General features: G+C 38.4%; 1 protein-coding gene across 2 annotated transcripts in view; it reads left to right on the forward strand.

Moving 5' to 3' along the window:
- The window catches only part of LOC127412947 (glycine receptor subunit alphaZ1), an 87,719-nt gene that overhangs the window by 45,938 nt on the left and 19,157 nt on the right, over positions 1 to 22,624 (forward strand). For both annotated transcript variants that reach the window (XM_051649679.1, XM_051649680.1), the window contains 5 exons: positions 7,280 to 7,347; positions 9,663 to 9,886; positions 15,515 to 15,597; positions 16,650 to 16,787; positions 19,412 to 19,626. In XM_051649679.1, the coding sequence (XP_051505639.1) occupies positions 7,280 to 7,347; positions 9,663 to 9,886; positions 15,515 to 15,597; positions 16,650 to 16,787; positions 19,412 to 19,626 (728 nt within the window). The remainder of the gene's footprint in view (positions 1 to 7,279; positions 7,348 to 9,662; positions 9,887 to 15,514; positions 15,598 to 16,649; positions 16,788 to 19,411; positions 19,627 to 22,624) is intronic.

A 22,624-nucleotide genomic window follows, 5' to 3' on the forward strand; every position in this document is an offset into this window, starting at 1 on the left:
TTGCATTGATGGATCGACTGCGAGAGCTGCCTGTGGTGTTTACAAATCGAGTGTGAGAGCTGCGTTTTGCGTTGACAGATCGAGTGTGAGAGCTGCATTTTGCGTTGATGGATCGAGTGTGAGAGCTGCGTTTTGCGTTGACTGATCGACTGCGAGAGCTGCCTGTGGTGTTTACGGATTGAGTGTGAGAACTGCGTTTTGTGTTGATGAATCTAGGTGAGAGCTGCATTTTGTGTTGACGGATCTAGGTGAGGGCTGTGTTTTGCGTTGACGAATCGAGTGTGAGAGATGCCTGTGGCTTTGACGGATCTAAGTGAGAGCTGCGTTTTGCATTGACGGATCGTGTGTGAGAGCAGTATGTGATGTTTACAGATCGAGTGTGAGAGCTGCGTTCTGCATTGATGGATCGACTGTGAGAGCTGCCTGTGGTGTTTACAGATCAAGTGTGAGAGCTGCATTTTGCATTGACGGATCTAGGTGAGAGCTGCATTTTGCGTTAATGGATTGTGGTGAGAGATGCGTTTTTTGTTGACGGATCGAGTGTGTGAGCTGCATGTGGCATTTACGGATCGAGTGTGAGAGCTGCATTTTGCGTTGACGGATTGACTGTGAGAGCTGCCTGTGGTGTTTACAAATCAAGTGTGAGAGCTGCGTTTTGCGTTGACGGATCTAGGTGAGAGCTGCATTTTGCGTTGACAGATTGAGTGTGAGAGCTGCATTTTGCGTTGATGGATCTAGGTGAGAGCTGCATTTTGTGTTAATGGTTTTCGGGTGAGAGCTCTGTTTTGTGTTGATGGATCGAGTGTGATAGCTGCATGTGGTGTTTACGGATCGAATGTGAGAGCTGCGTTTTTCATTGACGGATCGACTGTGAGACCTGCCTGTGGTGTTTACGGATCGAGTGTTAGAGATGCATTTTGCGTTGACGGATCGAGTGTGAGAGCTGCATTTTGCATTGATGAATATAGGTGAGAGCTGCATTTTGTGTTGACGGATCGAGTGTGAGAGCTGCATTTTGCGTTGACAGATCGAGTGTGAGAGCTGCGTTTTGCATTGACGGATCTAGGTGAGAGCTGCATTTTGCGTTGGCGGAATGCAAACGCAAGTTTCCCGGCTTGTATAGCTAAAGCGTATGCGCGTTCTAGAGTTGATTGACAGGTGATGTCTGTATCTAAACGGTGCTTGGCTCTTTTTACTGTAAGGCGGGACTTTCTTCATCCGTTGACTGTTGAGTGCTCAGAGCTCCTTGCTTGAGCATTCCAATTCCTCCCATTCATTTAAATAGAAGTGGCCCATCTCTGCTAAATACTCTCTGACTGAACAAACATTTTGAGGGACAATGATCCAAATTAGTGGGAAAAAAACTTAATATAGGCAACTTAAATATTTAAACACACCTTATTTTGTTCATTAATGTTTTTAAGATTATGAATTCATATTGATGTACATTTTAATATTAAAATGTAATTTGTATAATATACCTTTTTGAGTGCAGAGTCTGAGTCCTATTTAGTAGTGTAGGTAGCACTGTTGTACAATAAGGCAACACATGAACAGTAGCAAACATTACATAACAATAGTTATATTTGTCCTCCTGTAAAGTTAGGGTTAGTTTTGCTAAAAGCAGTGTTAACAACATTGAATAAATTAATATATAAAAATATTTAGGGTTTGTATAACACACCTGTATTTATGGAGTGTCAAGCTTTTTGTTTACACACATTATGATAATGTCAAATAAGACCCTATCTTATTAGATGTCTTATCTTATTGAACTAAAATAAATGATGCTACATGTCAATGCTGCTTATTTTTTTGGTGTCTGTGAACAGTCTCTCTCTCTCTCTCTCTCTCTCTCTCTCTCTCTCTCACACACACACACACACACTCTCTCTCTCTCTCTCTCTCTCTCTCTCTCTCTCTCTCTCTCTCTCTCTCTCTTTCTCTCAGTTCAATTCCGTTTCGATAAAAGTACTTTATAAGCATCATTGTGTTTACATACAATATTACCAAAGCATTAATACACAAAACAATTTCTGACAATAAAATTAAATATGATAATAATAAAATAGGACAGAGTAACAATAAACAAAGATTAAAATAAGGTGCCAAGCAATGAATAAAATGAAAAACTTTTCTCCCACAAACACAAACAGACAACAATTGTAATTCTGATGTAGTCTATCATTTGTAATTAAAAATGAATAGATATGCACACTGACACAGACTTCGTGGACACAAATCATTCTTGCTGGATGGTAGGGTTTTATTGTAAATAAGTTAGGCTTTACTGTTTCCCCATTACTTTATTACCTCACTTTGCTGCAGCCTAAGTTTAAATCTGTAAGTTGAATTTCAAATGCTTTTATTATCATTTCTCTCCTGTGTGGTCTTCTGAACCTCAAATAGATATGACATACATGACCAGTAGACACATGTATTAGTACAAATAACAACAGAACACTCCACAGAAAAACAAGTAATACAGACAATACACACAGACAATTTACAATTCGCAGTGAGCTATAACTATGCTAAAGAGTAAACTACATCTCTTTTTACTGTTGTGCAAGTTGCACATCTGCATATATTGAAGTGCTGTAGGCTGTACATTGTGAGATTTGATCAAGTTTTCTTGTGCAAAAGAAAAAGACAGGATTGTAGAGGCAACAGAATATGCATATTAATGTTTTAAATATCCTAGTGTATGGAAACAGTACATGCACATGTGTGTATACAGTGGCAGATCGCAAGAGTGGCGCAAATAATGGTGACGGTGCAAGTTGGAGCTGTCTGTGACACTGACGGGTCGAGAGAGAGGCGCAGGTAACAGTGATGGATCGTGAGGAAGATGCTTAAACAGTGACGGAGCCAGTGAGAGCTGTCTGCAGCAGTGGTAGGACGAGTGATAGCTGAGTGAGAGCTGCCATTGGCAGTGGCAGGTCGAGTGAGAGCCCTGGCAGTTCGAGTGAGAGCTGCCGTTAGAGGTGTTAGGTTGAGTGAGAGCCAAGTGGGAGCTGCCTGCGGCGGTGGCAGGTCTCCTGCCACGGAAAGATTTTACCCCCTCTCCGTTTTGCAGAGACAGGTGTTCAAAACACGGTTAATTACACTCTCTTTTGATGATCATAACGATAGCATTGCAGCATCGTATATCAGTTTGGTTGCTATGAGACGTCTTGGACAGTCAATGTACACCTCAAAATCACAACGTAATCAATCTCAAAATTAAAAATAAGCTACCTCTTTGACACGTTTGTGTTTAGTTGTCAGGTAATTGTCACTGAATTTTGAATTAAGTGAGAAGTCACATCTTGCATGATCACCATCGATCATCATTTTCATGATCGATCATTGCTGCCACATCCGAGTACTGAAGTACTCATGCCCATCCCTAGTTTATCTCAGCCCCCCTAAAAATCTGTGACTGTGCAATCAGCACACAAATCTGTGATCACCTACGCTGTCTTAAACTGTTTAAACACCAGCAGCACTACATTAGTTTGAAGTGTGAGATTGCTTTGGTGGCTTTTCTTGCCTCTTGACTGACTAAAGCACAATGATCTTGTTAAACAAGGAGAGAAATGGGCTAGGTTAATTATGAGTAAAAGTGACTGATGACATTACAATGACAGGACATACAGTTGTGCGCAAAAGTTTGCATACCCTTGGAGAATTGGTAATATATGTACCATTTTTAAAGAAAACATGAGTGAGCAGGCAAAACAGATTTCTTTTATTTCTTATGGGATTCATATTCAACTGTAGATTATAACAGAATGGCACAATCATAAAACAAAACATGGCAACAAAGAAAAAAATGAAATGACCCCTGTTCAAAAGTCTGCATACCCTTGTTCTTAATACTTTGTATTGCCACCTTTAGCATCAATGACAGCATGCAGTCTTTTGTAATAGTTGTCTATGAGGCCCCAAATTTTTGCAGGTAGTATAGCTGCCCATTCATCTTGGCAAAATGCCTCCAGGTCATGCAAAGTCTTTGGTCATCTTGCATGAACCACACGTTTGAGATCTCCCCAGAGTGGCTCGATGATATTAAGGTCAGGAGACTGTGATGGCCACTCCAGAACCTTCACCTTTTTCTGCTGTAACCACTGGAGGGTCAACTTGGCCTTGTGCTTAGGGTCATTGTTGTGCTGGAAAGTCCAAGAGCGTCCCAAGCGCAGCTTTCGTGCAGAAGAATGCAAATTGTCTGCCAGTATTTTCTGATAGCATGCAGCATTCATCTTGCCATCAGTTTTCACAAGATTCTCCGTGCCTTTAGAGCTCATCCCCCCCCCCACCAAAACTTCGGTGAGCCACCACCATGCTTCACAGTGGGGATGGTATTCTTTTGACTATAGACCTTGTTGACCCCTCTCCAAACATAGCGCTTATGGTTGTGACCATAAAGCTCTATTTTGGTCTCGTCACTCCAAATTACAGTGTGCCAGAAGCTGTGAGGCGTGTCAAGGTGTTGTCGGGCATATTGTAACTGGGCTTTTTTGTGGCATTGGTGCAGTAAAGGCTTCTTTCTGGCAACTCAACCATGCAGCTAATTTTTGTCGTATTGTGCTCCTTGAAACAACCAAACCGTCTTTTTCCACAGCAGCCTGTATTTCTCCTGAGGTTACCTATGGGTTTTTATTTGTATCCCGAACAATTCTTCTGGCAGTTGTGGCTGAAAGCTTTCTTGGTCTACCTGACCTTGGCTTGGTATCAAGAGATCCCCAAATTTTCCACTTCTTAATAAGTGATTGAATAGTACTGACTGGCATTTTCAAAGCTTTGGATATCTTTTTATATCCTTTTCCATCTTTATAAATTTCCATTACCTTGTTACGCAGGTCTTTTGACAGTTCTTTTCTGCTCCCCATGGCTCAGTATCTAGCCTGCTCAGTGCATCCACATGAGAGCTAACAAACTCATTGACTAATTATACACAGACACTAATTGCAATTTAAAAAGACACAGGTGTGGGCAATTAACCTTTAATTGCCATTTAAACCTGTGTGTGTCACCTTGTGTGTCTATAACAAGGCCAAACATTCAAGGGTATGTAAACTTTTGATCAGGGCCATTTGGGTGATTTCTGTTATCATTATGATTTAAAAAGGAGCCAAACAACTATGTGATAATAAATGGCTTCAAATGATCACTATCCTTAAATAGAATACTATTTTCAAAATCAATGCCAAAATTTCTGCCAGGGTATGCAAATTTTGAGCACAAATTTATTTGAAAATTATAATGATTTTAGGCCAATGTTGTTGTGTTTTTTTGGATAACTTGATAGTCATAGGAGCAGTTAATAAAATGATGTGTTCTGCAGAAGAAAGAAAGTCATACGAGTTTGAGAATGGCGTGAAGATAAATTATCATTTTTGGGTGAACTGTTTCTTTTATCAGTGGTTTAATGTCTCACTCAAAACACATAAAAGACGTTTATTATTTGCCACCTACTGGCGTAGAGGTGTGATTTACAGATATGGTCAATGAACAAATTAGTGAACGAATCTGAACAAATCTTTTTGGTGAATGGATTCAAATGATTTGAGTAATGACAGACAGAGAAACATCATCTGGAGTTGATTCACTCTATTAAATAATGACCAAGCTAAATGTGACATATAGTATATTACAGTAGTGGGTTTTTGTGGTGTTAGATAAAACTTTAAACTATAGAAGTTGCAAAAGATTGATTTAATGTTCTTTAATTTAGTGTAATAAATGGAGAATGGAAAAAAGGGAATGTTTAGGACAGATGAAACGTGTTGCAAATAAATAGACAGTTACGGTAATATATGATTTGTCTATAGTCTTCAAGTTGTTTCGGTTATTTTATATACATTTATAATGGTTTATTATAGTAAATGACAATATTCTAAATGGAGTTAAAACACAGTTAAAAAAACCATCTATTCAACAGAGTGGAATACATTAAATGCGCACATCTTATAATATGATTGGATTACACCTCAGGAGAAATTTACAGTTTGAGAAAGATGAAATTATTTTGCAAGACTTTGCAGATTGCAATATGTTCCATTTCTATAATGTACCCATTCAGCAGCTTAAGATGCTGCGTATGGCTCGTCAGCAGGCGAAAACGGGGTGCAGGGTTTTCTCTGTGCTGTTCAGCAGCTCTGTATCTAACCGAATCAGAAATGTGGAGTAGCCTGACAGGGTCTTTACGAGGCCATGAGCACTGTGTCACTCAGAATCTCTCTGTCTCTGTGTTTACAGAGCCATATGTGATAGATCTTTTAACCACAGAAATATGGTTTCTGTCCAGTTGTATACATCTCTATGTAGTCATAGTCTCTATGACTGGAGGTTTTCATTTATGTGTCTCATTGTATGCCAGCAGAAAGATTAACTTCTGATATTTTGTAAAACAGAAATAGGAGGAACAATGGCTTCTCTGAGTAAAGAGTTGTGCTCTCAGGCTTCTTTGGTGGTTCGCTCTTTCTGTGGTCTAACAATATTAATGTTTGTACGGGGGTCCTGGTCTTCAGAAAAGTCTGGTTCTTAGGCTGTCTTCCTTTTTTCTTTTTTTTTTTTGTTTGCAACATATTACTCCATACTATAACAGTATGTTTGTTTTGTACAATGTAAAAAAAAATCCTGTTGTTTTAAAAAAAAAAAAAAAACTGGCAGCTGTGGTTGCCAGAATAATTATGTAAAAATACAGTAAAAATGTAAACAACTTTACAGAACAACCTGTACATTTTACAGTTTAAAACTGTTGTAATTTACATGACCACGCTGGCACTGCAATGCCCGATTACTGTTTTGTACTGTAATTTTAACAATAGCTTACTGTAAAAAGTAAGTGTACTCTCTTGTTAAACATAATGTAAATTTTTACCATTATACAGGAAAATCATACTTTTTACATCAAAAAAATTTAATTTTTACAACATTTTATTGTAAAAACTACTGTATTGTCTTTTAAAATACATTAACATTTTTACTGTATATTTTACAGTTAATACTTTTTAATCAATTAACGTTTTATTTCTGTAGCATTTTTACAGTGTAGAAACCAAGGCATGCATGTTAAAAATATTCTTTCATGTCAGTGTCATTATTTGATGTCAACCTTGACATTTCATGTGCTTATTTAGCAGTAATCAGGTAAGTATTGGTTAGTAGCAGCAGAAGTGTTCCATAATAAAGAATAAGCTTAATCATGATTTGATGGCTAGCATATTTTTATCCGGATCAGTTAACTAATATGTTTTATTTTTGTATTTCTATCTTTTTTCTTTTTCCACAGGTCCACCTGTGAACGTAACATGCAACATTTTTATCAACAGTTTTGGATCCATTGCTGAAACAACAATGGTAAGTGATATTCTGGTCTTTGGAAAACCTTTATCTATATTAATTCAAGTGAAGCATTAACCACATTAAAGGTGACCATCAATATACCTTTTGTGAATAAATATCAGATAAAGTGGTCACAATTTATAAAAAAAAATATTATGATGATGGAAAAGCAGTGATTTGAATATGTGCACCAAATGCTAGACTTTCACACTAATGATGTATTGATCATGTGCCCCCAGACATGCTCCCAGTAGTCCAGTTGTTTATGTTTTTATCAATGTGCAAAGATTGCTAGATCGCCCCCATAGGCGATCAAGGTCAATACACAATCCCAGAGTGGGACTCTCATTTGTCAATAAATGATGGAGAAACTTTTTGCGTAATGTCTTTCAGTGTAATGTATTGACAAATAAAACCCAGATGGGACTAATGAAAATCATTTGCACAAGCATGAAATATAAGTGAAACAGTTTCGATTTGATGGTGTAAAATGGATGTTTCACTCATTTACTAATTTATGTGTGTGCTGAACAGAACTAAAGATTTATAACGTCAAACTAAGATAACCGTGTTAATGCGCAAAATTTAAAAAATGTAACAGTATATATTTAATTAAATAACAAATAAGTAATAACATAATTGATTATAAATGCAATACAATCAGCCAATAAACACAATTTATTGTATTTATTATAAAAACAATAAAGCCTACCTATCCAAACAACACAATGTTAGATCATATTGGTATTTCACAGCCCTAGTGAAAGTCATGCCTTTCCAAGCCTTCGGATATACTAAGCAACTATATTTTTTATTAAGATTTGGCATGCCAAAGTCCTAATAGACCAAGATTTCCTGTTTGGCACCAACCGAGCAGGTCCAGAACTTCAGCAGCTTCAGCAGCTGCGTTGCTCTTGCCCTTGTTCACATTGAGCAAGCAGTGGCGAGGTGCAGGGGAAGAAGCAGATAACGTAAGTGATATCAATAAATCTTTAGCGCTTATAGGGCAGCTTATACGTGTCATCTGTCCGACTCAGCCACTACTGGGTCCGGCAGTCCCCCCAGCCCTCCGCTGTCTTAATTGTTTACCCTTTTTCTAAGGTACGGGGACCAAGGGAGAGGAGACTGGATATTTAATTACCTCGCCAGCTCTTTCATTTTCTTGACGAGGGAAAAGAGTGGATGTGTAAATTCCAAAGTCCGTCATTTGTTAGCAGAGTTAAGACGTGCAAGAGTCGTGCAAGATGGCAAACTTTTTCTAATATGCCACCGCCAGGATAGGATCTGGCCTTGGGCTTGAATCACATTATGAGTGGGTTATTGCCATAAATCACGCTCCTTAGCCTAGAGAAATAAAATAGAAAAAAAATTGTGTGTGCGCTGATGAATGTGTGCCCACTCTTTGCTGGTTTGCAAAATCATTCTGTCGGAAACTAGCTGTATGTTTGAAGGGTAACATTTGACTTCAGGCGATCACTTTGCATCACAAGTTTGGTCCTGGTAATGGATGTCCGATAATCAGAGTAGACAAGAGAGGAGCGTTTACTAATTGTGCAATAGTCATGATTTCTGTGCTGTAAAAGCTGCAAAAGTTGAATGTTCCAAGGAGAACAGATGTGTTTACATAACACCAGAGTAATAGGGAGATAATGCCATTGGTAATGAAGCCGCTATATATGGCTTTGTTGTTTTAGCAGGGTTCATTTTGCTTCTAAAAATTACCGTGGGCTGTTTATCATAAAGGAGACATATTGACTTAGTAAAATCGATCAGGCTTGTTCTTTTTTTCCATGCTATGGTGGTTGTGCTCTCTAAGAGGCAAATCTAATAACCTGAGACAGATGATTCTCCTCCATCAAAATATTTTGAAATTCTGTGGATGAACCGGTCACCTTACATTAGGATAATTGCCCTGAAATGTCCTTGCATGTTGTAGCTGATTGCCATTGTAAAGGTCATCCACTATATTTTCCTTCGTGTGGATCATCCCAAGGTACATTACTGCTTAGACAGTTTAATGGTCTCCCTGAAATGATATAACTGCATGCCTGTTTTGGAAAGGAATTGATAATTATGGCAGTGTGTTGGGGCGAAATGTCACCGCTTTACGGTGTCTGCTTTTACGCACTTCCCATTTCGCCAGTCTCTGTCCACAAGTAACAATTATCCCAAGTGAAATTTATAGTGAGACGATGCCTAATTTACCCGGACTGAGTTTAGACACACAAGCAAAAAAAAGTTAATAAAACTGATGTTAGCTGCAATCCTGTTACAGTATCTGTTCTTCCTACCCTTTGAGCTATTAACACGGTTGTCTTTGTGTGCCACAGGATTACAGAGTGAACATTTTCCTGAGACAGCAGTGGAATGACCCTCGGCTGGCTTACAGCGAATACCCCGATGACTCCCTTGACCTTGATCCCTCCATGTTGGACTCCATTTGGAAACCCGATCTGTTCTTTGCCAATGAAAAGGGAGCCAATTTTCATGAGGTTACCACTGACAACAAGCTTCTAAGGATCTCAAAAAATGGGAATGTCTTGTACAGTATAAGGTGATAATCCAATTCATAATCCAATTCTATAATGAATACATTATACAGTGTGTTCATATATGTATATTTAAGGTCAAGATTGTGGTGTCATGTGGGTGGTCGGAGGTCTGTTCTGACATGATAGCAGACAGCAGTGATAAAACAATGCTAAATGCAAATAATAAAATGCTATTAACCAAATATTTGGGCAAATAGTTAGGATGGCAAAATAAACAGGCTTATTGACTTTTTAAATTGAGCCAATAATGTTTTGCATTTGTTTTGTTTTTTACATCAAATGCCATTCATGCAATCGAACTCCACCTGTCACTTGGTGATAAGGCTAAAACGAATTCAGTATTTTGCCCAATATTTGTTCCATGTGTTAGGTTATGTACTGGTAAATCTTTTCTTCATATATTTACAGAATGTTCCACATTATTGTGCCTATGCAGTTGATGGTAATATTCATGTTTGGTTGATATACACCGATCAGCCACAACATTAAAATCACCTGACTAATATTGTTACAGTTAAGTGTAGACCCTTCTATCTAACGAGGGAATTCACTACTGTTATGTAGTGAATTGTGGCTGTTTACATTCCGCCCAGCGCTGACTCAAAGGAAGCGCTGCGTGCCCTTTATGGAGAAATTAGCGATCTGCAAACCGCACACCCTGACGGCTTCATCTGTATTGCTGGAAATTTCAATCAAACAGACTTAAAGACTGTTTTTCTCAAGTTTCAACAGTATGTAAACTTTGCAACTAGAGGAGAAAATACTTTGGACTTGGTTTACACAAACATTCGAGATGCATACAGAGCAGCACCCCGCCACCACCTAGTCTCTTCTGACCACATCTCTGTCATGCTAATCCCAGCATACAGACCACTGCTGAAACGTGTAAAACTGGTTCCCAAACAGATCAGAGTATGGTCAGAGGGAGCCATCTCAGCACTACAGGACTGCTTTGAGTGTACTGACTGGAGCATGTTCAGAGAGGCAGCTACAATTGGGAACACCATCAACATGGAGGAGAATGCAGCATCTGTGTCCGGCTACATTAGCAAGTGCATAGACAATGTTACTGTCTCCAAGCTCAGCATCACATGGGCAAACCATAAACCATGGATGAATGCAGATGCCCGGTTGCTGCTGAAAACACATAATGTTGCATTCCGGTCAGGTGACAAAGCTGCCCTGAAGACTGCAAGGGTCAACCTGTCACGTGCCATCAAGATCGTAAAACGTGCGCATGCTCATAAAATCCATGGTCACTTTATGGACAGTGTATGTGGAAGGGAATTCAAACCATCACAGAATACAAGATTACTCCACGGGTCTGTGACAGTGATGCATCCCTGCCAGATAAGCTCAGCATCTTCTATGCACAGACAACACCTGCCCCTGATGACCATGTTCTCTGCCTGTCTACAGCTGAAGTGAAGAGAGCACTAACTTGAGTCAATCCACGCAAGGCTGCTGGACCAGACAACATACCTGATCATGTGCTCAAGGAATGTGCTGACCAGCTAGTGAATGTCCTAACCTCTCATCTTTAACAACTCCCTGGGTCACGCTGTCATTCCTGTCTGCTTCAAAACTACCACCATCATTCCGGTTCCAAAGAAGTCAAGTATATCATGCCTCAATGACTACCGGCTGTAGCACTCACACCAATCATCATGAAGTGCTTTGAGAAAGTAGGCATGAACCACATCAAGTCCTCATTGCCCCCCTACCTCGACCCTCTCCAATTTGTATATAGCCCCAATCGCTCAACTGACGATGCCATATGCATCGCCCTTCATCTGGCCTCATTACTTCTGGAACAGAAAAACATGTCAGAATGCTGTTCATAGACTTTAGCTTAGCATTCAATATGATCATCCCTCAGAACCTTACAGAGAAACTGAATACACTCAACATCAGCACCTCCCTCTGTAACTGAGTTCTGGACTTCCTGACTGGGAGACCTCAGGAAGTCTGGATAGGCAGCAACCAATCCAACACCATCACACTGAGCACCGGAGCCCCACAAGGCTGCGTGCTCAGCCCACTGCTGTTCACCCTGCTGACCTACGACTGTACTAATAAACACAGCACAAACCACATCATCAAATTCACAGATGATACAACAGTAGTGGGGCTCATCAGCAATGATGATGAATCACCATACAGAGACGAGGTGAAGTGTCTAGTGGTTTGGTGCGAGAACAACAATCTGTCTCTGAATGTTGAAAAAACAAAGGACTTCAGGAAGTCACGTGCTTACCACCGCCTACTGCTCATCAATGGGTCCCCTGTGGAGAGAGTAAGGAGCACCAAGTTTCTGGTTCTGTACATCACAGACAATCTGACTTGGTCCCTCAGCACCTCTTCACTCACTAAGAAAGCACAGCAGTGTCTTCACTTTCTAAGGCGACTGAAGAAGGCAAACCTCCATCCTCACCACATTCTACAGAGGAACCATTGAGAGCATTCTAACAACCTGCATCACCGCCTGGTTTGGAAACTGCAATGCTTCAGACCGTGAGGCCCTGCAACGCATTGTGAAAACAGCAGAAAAAATCATCGGACTCTCACTCCCATCCGTAACAGACATTTAACAAAAACGATGTCTGCACAAGGCCCACAGCATCATAGTGGACCCCTCTTACACCTCCAGCAGACCCTTTGACCGCAAAAGAGATACCGTAGCATACGGGCAAAAACACAAAGACTCTGCAACAGCTTTTTCCCTCAGGCTGTCAGGCTCCTCAACACCCTGACACCTCCTACCACCTCCAGGACAAGAACTTAAACCTAACTGAAAGAAAAATGTTGCACTACTTTCAGCCTTTTGCACAACACTTTACACTTTATTGTATATCATATACTGGTATATATACCATATGCTGCTGCCACCACCAGTATTTGAGTGGACACTGTGTGTTCCCCCTCTACTTTCATTGTATTTATTATGTTTCAGTGCATATTGTCTAGAGAGTATGAATAGTGTAGACAAACCATTCTGTAAACGGTTATCACAAGTATGTGTACATATAGATTTATATTGCTTATAGTGTTTGTTTCTTAAGCTCTTGTTTATTGTTTATTATGTTTGTGAAGTGTGCCTTGTTTTGTCTGTAATTGTGCACTGCAGACCTGGTAAATCACCATTTCATTCCACTGTATACTGGTATATTGGCTGGAATGACAATAACACTTGAACTTGTGTAGGTCCCCCTCGTGCCGCCAAACAGAGCCAACCTGCATCTCAGAATAGCATTCTGAGATTCTATTCTTCTCACCACAATTGTATAGAGCAGTTATCTGAGTTACCATAGACTTTGTCAGTTCGAACCAGTCTGGCCATTCTCTGTTGACCTCTCTTATCAACAAGTCATTTCTGTCCACAGAACTGCCGCTCACTGAATGTTTTTTTGTTTTTGGCACCATTCGGAGTAAATTCTAGAGACTGTTGTGCATGAAAATCCCAGGAGATCAGCAGATACAGAAATACTTAAACCAGCCCATCTGGCACCAACAATCATGCCAAGGTCCAAATCACTGAGATCACATTTTTTCCCCATTCTGATGGTTGATGTGAACATTAACTGAAGCTCCTGACTTGTATCTGCATGGTTTTATGCACTGCACTGCTGCCACACAATTGGCTGAATAGATAATCGCATGGATGATTGTTGGTGTCAGACGGGCTGGTTTGAGTATTTCTGTAACTGCTGATCTCCTGCGATTTTCATGCACAACAGTCTCTAGAATTTACTTCGAATGGTGCCAAAAACAAAAAACATACAGTGAGGGGCAGTTCTGTGGATGGAAATGCCTTGTTGATGAGAGAGGGCAACAGAGAATGGCCAGACTGGTTCAAACAGACAAAGTCTACAGTAACTCAGATAACCACTCTGTACAATTGTGGTGAGAAGAATAGCATCTCAGAATGCTGTTCTGAGATGCGGGCTGGTGCTGTTTTGGCGGCACGAGGGGGACCTACACAATATTGTGCAGATGGTTTTAATGTTGAGGCTGATCGGTGTATAGATATAGCTACTGTATGTGTACTGGGTGGATAGAACAGATAGCCGCCTCATCTCTTAACTTGACACTATCAAATGAACCCTTCAGATCAGTTTGGTCTTCGCTGTGAACTCCCCTAAATTGCTCCAGCCACAGATTGAAAATTTCGGGTAAATAACCCCTATCCTGTGATAGTGGCGTTATTACAGCCTTGAGGGAGTATTAAGTCCGTGCAAAGCTCTGCACTGGGCTATTTCTATTTCTTTATCTAGCTTTCAGGTCTTATAAGGCAGTTTATCAGGAAAATAATAAGAAGGCCCACACGGAATATGTGCCTGCAGGACGCTCCGCAGATTAGCACAGAGTTGGAATGTCAGTCACTCACAACGGTCTTCACATTCCCCACCCGTTGCGTGTTTGTTTATTAAATATTTTGGCTGATTTTATTTTGCTTTCAAACACCAAAAATAATGTTTTGCTCTCAACTCTAACACATTTTACCATGTTTAAATTAGAGTTGTCAATCGATTATCAATTAATTTTTTAATAAATTAATTACATGATATGCCGATTAATTAAATAATCAAATAAATCAAAATTAATTTTGCGTATCAATATTTGCTGAGAATATTGACCCAAATGAAGATAATTAAAAAAACATTAACCTTTTTTATTGTGGCAGACAAGTAAAGCAAAAACATTACAAAAGTTGTTTATGAAGTCTGTGTATTGTTTGTTTTGTTTCCATATCATTAAACATTAGGCTATCACTGGCCTAAAACCACATCAGTTCATTGATTTTGCAGTCGAGTCAGTCTGTCTATTATTTAAAAAAAAAAAACATATATATATATATATATATATATATATATATATATATACACACATCTTTGGCCATTACATTGCATCAAAAGCTTTTAATTCTGAAACATTGTTAACATTTCTTTCTAAAATTATTATTATTTTAAATTTTTTAATATATTAATCACACTAAATTAACTTGACATTTACAACCCTAGTTTAGATCCATTCCAGAGAATTCTGCAGATTTTCTCAAAATCAGCTCATAAAATGCATAAAAAGGCAGCAAAATGAATATTGGCCTAAAAATGAGTTGTTAATAATCATAGGTTTAATTTAGGGCTGGGAAATTTAACATGAAAAGTTTTGCGATTAATAGTTGACTGTTTAATGCATTTCCACTGATTTTATGACATGTATACATACTACTTGTATCAAGATTTATATATGTAAAAATGTGTCTAATTTAACTCTATCTGCAAAAAACTGAACATTTAAACGTATATTTTTAAATAATCCAAATAATTGATGATTCTTGCAAGTTCTTTGAGACAAAGTATAAAGTAAATATATTTGTGATTATATTTTAATGTTTGTTTTAATGTACTATGTACCACGATTAATTATGATTAATCACAGAAAACTGTGCTATTAATTAGTTAAAAAAATTATAGATTCACAGTTTAGCCCTAGTTTAATTAAATATTGTATTTCACAAATTTCAATGGATTAAACTCTGAAACAAAAACAAAAATAAGAAAAGAAAGAATTTTCTGATTTGGTTTGTTGTGTTATTTGTTACTGAGATTTGATCTTGTTGTTTTCAGAATTACACTAATTTTGGCCTGTCCCATGGACCTGAAGAATTTCCCTATGGATGTGCAGACCTGTATAATGCAGCTGGAGAGCTGTAAGTATGCCCTGATCCTTTCAGCCTGATGGAGAGGATTTATTCAGTGCTGCAGAGAAGGATGTTCTACTTGCCGGCAAGAGGAGATGAAGAGCCTAGTGATTTAAAAGCACCTTCAAGTAGATGCAGCAGTCAGCAGGGAGACAAGCCACTGCTGGCCCCTTCTACCATTATAGATTTCTGTTATTTACTATTTATCCTCAAATTTGCCAGTTTTATATATTGTACATATATAACATGTATTGTAACATACACATTTCTGCTGAGAAACTAGTGTCAGAAAGTGTTACCGTACTTCTGTTTGACTGAAGCTTTTGGTCTTTTTATATGAACACTAAATTGTTCTCTTCAGTACTTAATTTGCAAAATAGAGGGTTGTTTGGTCATGTAACATAAACGAAGAAGAGTGTGTTTAAAAAGCCCATGAAATAATTTTGTCCATGTGAGTTTGCTTTGAGGTCATCTATTTATAGTGTACTCCTTAATCATTGACATAACTGCCTTTTAGTACATGTATAAAATGTAAAATCTTTCTCTTGAGAGAAAATGGACCAAAAATATTGATGACTCTTTCTACACTACACAGATTTTTGTCCACTTATATGCCCTCTAGAATGACAGCATTCCTCCCTCTGCAACCAAACAGAAAAGAGCAAATTATGGTTAATAACCTTGACGAAACAAGTGTGTTTGTCTATTTTAAAAACAAGGAACGAGCCCTTTGTTATGTCCCAATATGGCCAAAAATTCCTGTTGCAACAGGAAATGTGAGATCCAATGCGACAAAACTACTTAGCTTTTATAAAAATCAGCGAAGTTTCCTACACTGCGAGCAGCGCAACGGTCGGGCTCTTACGGAGTAAATAGCTTTGTTGATTACAGTGGAAGTGGCTACTTTTGTTTACATTTTTTATGGGGATATTGCAGGGTATTGAAAACATTATTGTTAGATGCATTAAAACGGGATGAATCTAGATTCATATCCGGTTTGTTCTGCCACAAATTAAGTCTCTTGAACAACATTTGATACTAATATGTCTTTCCTCCACCAGTTGGCTACACGATGAATGATCTTATTTTTGAGTGGGATGAAAAAGGAGCTGTGCAGGTAGCAGACGGTCTGACATTACCTCAGTTTATACTAAAGGAAGAAAAAGATTTGCGCTACTGCACCAAGCACTATAACACAGGTTAGTGCCCTTTTTTCTTGTAATATTTTGCATTTGAAGCTGAACTGTTTGCTTAGAGCCAAGTAGAAAAATGCACAGATAACACACATACATGCAAAACACATTATATGGCTGCTATGAAAAACTGTTATTGGAAACACTGCTACAAATCACTTGGTTCCAGAACTGAAGGATAGAGACTACAGCTCTGCTTTGATTCTTCTCCATGAACTTTCGATTGAGTTAAATACCATCTGTTCGGTCAGCGTCAATAGTCAGGATTTGTTACACTCCAGATAAACTGGAAAAATGCTGAAGGCCAGACTAGTTCAGATCAAAATAGAAGCAGGCCTAAACAGAAGGGACAGTTGGAGCACATTTTCTGTCCCGTTCCTTTAATAATATTTCTCATTGTGCTAATAAGTGTCATTTTTATGCCAGTTGTTTTGTTAAATGTCTATAACAGTCTTCTAGTGTTAAAGCTGTCATTACATCTGTGCATCTTTGCTTTACAATTAAGGGAATAGTTCACCCCAAAATTTACATTTTGTCATAATTTACTCACCCTCATGTTTTTCCCAAACCAAAAGGAGATGTTAAGCAGAATGTCCAAGCTGCTCTTTTCCATAAAAAGACAGTGGATGGGGATTTGCCTGGTTACGTTCTAAAAAGGACAAAATACACCATAAAAATAAAAAAAAGTAATCCATACAACTTTTGCGCAATATTCCAATCTTCTGAAGACATGCTTTGTGTGAGCAATTGTACTAAAATGTACTTGTCATCATTATAAAAACAAAGCTTTTCATTTAAAAAAATGAATGAATGAACACATAGCTTAAAGATATAGTTCACCCAAAAATGACAATTCTTTCATCGTTTACTTACCCTCATGCCATTCTAGATGTGAATGACTTTCTTTTTTCTGCTAAACACAAAGTAAGATTTGTAGAAAAAGATCTAAGCTCTGTGGGTCCATACAATACAAGTGAATGGGTTCCAAAATTTTGTACCTCCAAAAAGGAGATAAAGGCAGCATAAAAGTAATCCATAAGACTCCAGTGGTTAAATCCTTATCTTCAGAAGCGATATGATGAGTGTGGGCTAGAAACAGATCAGTATTTAAGTCCCTTTTTACTATCAATCCCACTTTAACTTTCAATTTCGCATTCTTCTTTGTTTTATGGCGATTCACATTCTTCATGCATATCGCCATCTACTTGGCAGGGAGGAGAATTTATATATGGGAGGACTTATTTATGTTCCTTACCCACACCTATCATATTACTTATGAATAAATATACAGTATTTAATATACAGTCTTATGGATTGCTTTTATGTTGCCTTTATGTGCTTTCTGGAGCTTAAAAATGTTGATACCCATTCACTTGCATTGTGAGAACCTAAGAGAGCTGAACTATTCTTCTAAAAATCTTTGTTTGTGTTCAGCAGAAGAAAGAAAGTCATACACATCTGGGATGGCATGAGGGTGAGTAAATGATGAGAGAATTTTCATTTTTGTTGAGGGAACTATCCCTTTAAATGCAGTTTTCAAATACAGTATTGGGCACTCCAATATTCTCTCATGTCTGAGGTCTATCTCATATGTGACTTTAGATCATATTCCTTTAGTATGCTTACTTTGCCCATCACCTCTCACTTCACTGTTGGTGTTCAATAAAAGTCTTTTGAAGACCCTGAGGGTGCCATAAAACTCTAATCATCCCTTTGCTGTCTTTTTCAATCCTTCTGTCTGTCTGTCTCTCTCTCTCTCTCACTCACTCTCTCTTCTTCCCTCTGTTGGTATAGACAGCACTGGACAGCCAGCCTAGTGCTGAGTGCATGCACTCTGCTGCTCCCCAGTCAAGCATTAAGTAAAGAAATTTCAAGAAATTAAAGTGTCGTTTCTCTCAGATTTATTAGTGGCAATCTATTTTGAGAGCCTAAGCTCTGCAGTCCTGCTTCCCTTTCAGTTTGTCATCCCCATCCAATTGCACTCTCTGTGTCCCTGGTCAGTTGCATCTCTCTTTTTATTCGCTTGGCTGTTTATGATCAACAAAGATCATAATCCACAGAAAGTTTTTGTTCTCTTTGAGTTTCGGTTTGAGTCAATACCTCTGTTTGCTGTCAGTACTATTTGAGGTATTTTCCTTTTATACCTTTATTATATTTATAAGCAACATTTTTTTATTTTATTTTATTATTCATTACATAATATTCCCAAGGAACATGAAATAATCAAGGTTTATACAGTATCAACTTTACAAACAACTGCCAAAAGCTAACTATATTTGGACCTTGACGTTTTCAGCTGAGACTGTACCTTCTGTCTGTTTACAGTGTGTAAACTCATATAGAAGTACCATGGCCCTGTTTAAAAATTTTAACCATCCTAAGCTGTTTTGCTGGTCTTAGCTGGTTTAAGATGGTCTCCCAGTCTGGTCAAGCTGGTAAGTGCCCAAAACCCCTCTAAAAAAAGCCAACTGACCAGCCTGACCAAGATGAGAGACCAGTTACTGTAAAACCAACCAAATAAACCTGCAATGACAAAACAAATAAAATACTATATTTTTGTTTGATCACTGATGTGCAATCACTCTACAAAGAGGGGACAATGAAAACCATGTACTTTTTCTGTTCACCAGGAAAGTTCACCTGTATAGAGGCCCGTTTCCACCTGGAAAGACAGATGGGCTATTATCTGATCCAGATGTACATCCCCAGTCTCCTGATCGTCATTTTGTCTTGGGTGTCCTTCTGGATCAACATGGACGCTGCCCCTGCTCGTGTCGGCTTGGGCATCACTACTGTGCTGACCATGACCACCCAGAGCTCAGGATCAAGAGCCTCTCTTCCGAAGGTGAGTTGGGTCTCCGGCCATTTTCATTCTTAATCAGTTCCCTATAAAACACTTATTCCTTTTGTTTCCTATACAAACTGTAACAGCCTTTGTATCAGGAACATGCCTGTGATGCTCAAAAATGCTATCTAGTTGCACTAAGTTTTGAGACAAAGCCTTGATCTACACTACATGGCCAAAAGTATGTGAACACCCAAACACCACATCCATAAGTGCTTGTTGAATGTTTAATTTCACAACCAAGGGTATAAATAGTGAGGTGCTAACATAGTTGGAACATAGCTGCTGGGATTTGATGCCATTCAGACACAAGAACATCAGTAAGCCAATTCTTTATGGTCCTTGCTTGGTGCACAGTGGCACAGAAAAGGGCCCCGTTCTACTAAAAATAGAGATTGCTGTATGCTTGATTTTATGCACCTGTTAGTATTAAGTGTAGCTGAAATAGCCAAGCCTGTTAATTAGGGTGTCCACATACTTTTGGTCATGTAGTGTATGTATAGTGGGTTCGATTTAAAATGTAGCAACAAATATTTGTAAAATTTTTCTAAATGTAATATTTTACAGTGTTGGTGACTTAAAGGTGTTGTAAGCAATTTTAGCTGATCTAGAATTTCCACACGCTGAGCTGTTGAGTTAGCCACACCCCCTCTTTCCAAAACGCAGCACTCCAAACATGCCAAAAGAGCTTTATTAAGACCGACAGCAAGCAGAAACAGTTGTCAAGCAAAATAGCACCCTGACAACTGTTATGAATAGCATGGCATAAAAATGGCATTATACCTCAATAATTTGCTTCAACTACAATACTATTAGAACACACAAAATGATTGGCAGGCAGAAAGCGTCAGAGACTGTGGTCAGCAGACATATTTTTGTTTGCCGTTTACAGAGTCTAGAGCTGTCACAGAGACCAGTGATATATCTCACAACACTTATTTCATTAATATCTTTCAGGGAGTAGGAAATTTGTTTGCACACCTTTCCATGAACAAATCGCTTACAGCACCTTCAATAACACACAGATTTATTTATTAGTGAATAGCACCAAAGGGCTGTTTGAGAATCCCTCACTAAAACAAAAGACAAAAAAAAAAAAAAAAAAATCCCTGACCACTCAAGGAGAATAATCAAGTCCTCATATGGCTCTTCATACCTATTTAGCCTAGGGCAGGAAGATGGCGAGCTCAAGGCCATGAAAGCTAATTCATTATTCATTAATGTGCATTGATAGCAATTTGTCATGATGATTTAAATGACCTGCTATTATTTCCTCTTTATTATCTACAGTAAATACAGGTTTTTTTCAGTCCTGCTATGATTCCCATGTCCCCTTGTGTGTGTGTTTGTTGACGTAATTACTCTGAAGAATGTACAAAATCGTGTCCATAATTTCCAAATCTCTCTATACCTGTTTTGTGTAACCTTGAATGCACCTGCCTTTTGTAAACAAGGATGTTTATTCCTTTTATTATTATTATTTATAATTATTGTGTTATAGATGAGATACAGCGTACATATGCACTATTCGAACAGGATATTGCAGTAGTTTGACAACCATGTTGATCATTTCTATGTCAATTGTAGACCAGGCACACTAACAGTTCAGGTTAACATATGTTGTCATGTCTGACATGATCACACTAAAACCTTTGTCTCTCTAACATGGATTTATGAGATTGAAAAGGGTTGAATGTCCTTGGAAATTATTCCTAGCTTTGTTTGTTGCCATTGGCTGATTTGTATGAGTCAGCCACATTTACAATGATGTTCTGCTGCCACAATAGTCATCTCGCAAATATGCACCATTGCTGCATGCTGAAAGTTCTTAAATTCTATTTGTCACGATATGCACCCTCAACCTCATTTAACATCAGGGCTCAACAATAAAACCGGCCCAATTATCGAGGTCGGTGTAAGAGCATTCCGTGATGGTTGACGGAACTCCCACGTGCCCTATTTCTGATATTAAGCCACTGCTAATGTTCCAATGATTTATTTGTCAGGTGCGTGCGTTTTATGCCTTGCAAATGAAAACATTTGGTTTTCTGTGTTTTGAAAATTGTTGTTTTGCAAATTCTGTTGAATTTTGCTCATGTAATTTTTTTTTTATAAAGAATATTTAAATTTAAATATAAAGATTTTTTATTTTTATTTTTATTTTTTTTATAATATTTTAAATAAACATTATGTTTGGGGGGAAAATATCTACTTTTGTTTTTCTGACACATTTAAAAATATGTTGCTTAAAAAAATTATCACTTTTGTGGCCAGTGACAGGGAAATTGATGTTGGCAGCGAAAGTACAAATCTGAACTACTAAGTGACTGGGCCAGCAGGAAAAAATTAAAATTTTATTGTTGAACCCTGAACACTCAACCCATGTCCTTGGATTGCTATACCTTCTCTCTGTCCATTCATCTAAAAAAAAAAAAACTCTAAAATTTCGCTTTTTACTCTTGACCAAAGCACTATAGGCTCTTAGATTTTGAAGCACTGGAGTAATCTCACCCCAGCCTGTTCTCATCATTTCAACAATGCTTTCTGAACCATGCACTCTCTGTAAAGCCACCTAAACTGGCTTGTCAAATAAAGTGAGTCCCAGTCAAACAGTCAGGCTGGCAGCCAAGTCAGGCCAAAGAAGCAGCAAACTTCAGTCGCCTATATTGCGTAGGTCGCTGTCTGACAACGATCATGCTTTGAAAAATCGATGGATAAAGACTTAGTAGTTGTGCTGCTGTGCCTAAATTCTTAAAATTGAATTTTGTTATTCATTAACAATTTGATCCTTATGTCAGACTGTGTAGAACAGTTCTTGTAGCTGCCTGGATTTAAGATGAAAGTGCTTCTTGGGTGTTCTTCCTTAAAATGGGCATATTTTACATTTTTATCAACTGGAAAGTTTTGAGCACTTGAGCTTAGGGCGAGACTCAGTGAGTGAACTCTGAGCCAGGCAATGAGTCAGAGTGGTGCTTATTCTGAGCCTCTTAATTCCAAT

The sequence above is a fragment of the Myxocyprinus asiaticus genome, chromosome 22 (genome assembly GCF_019703515.2).
Source record: "Myxocyprinus asiaticus isolate MX2 ecotype Aquarium Trade chromosome 22, UBuf_Myxa_2, whole genome shotgun sequence".
Lineage (NCBI taxonomy): Eukaryota > Metazoa > Chordata > Actinopteri > Cypriniformes > Catostomidae > Myxocyprinus > Myxocyprinus asiaticus.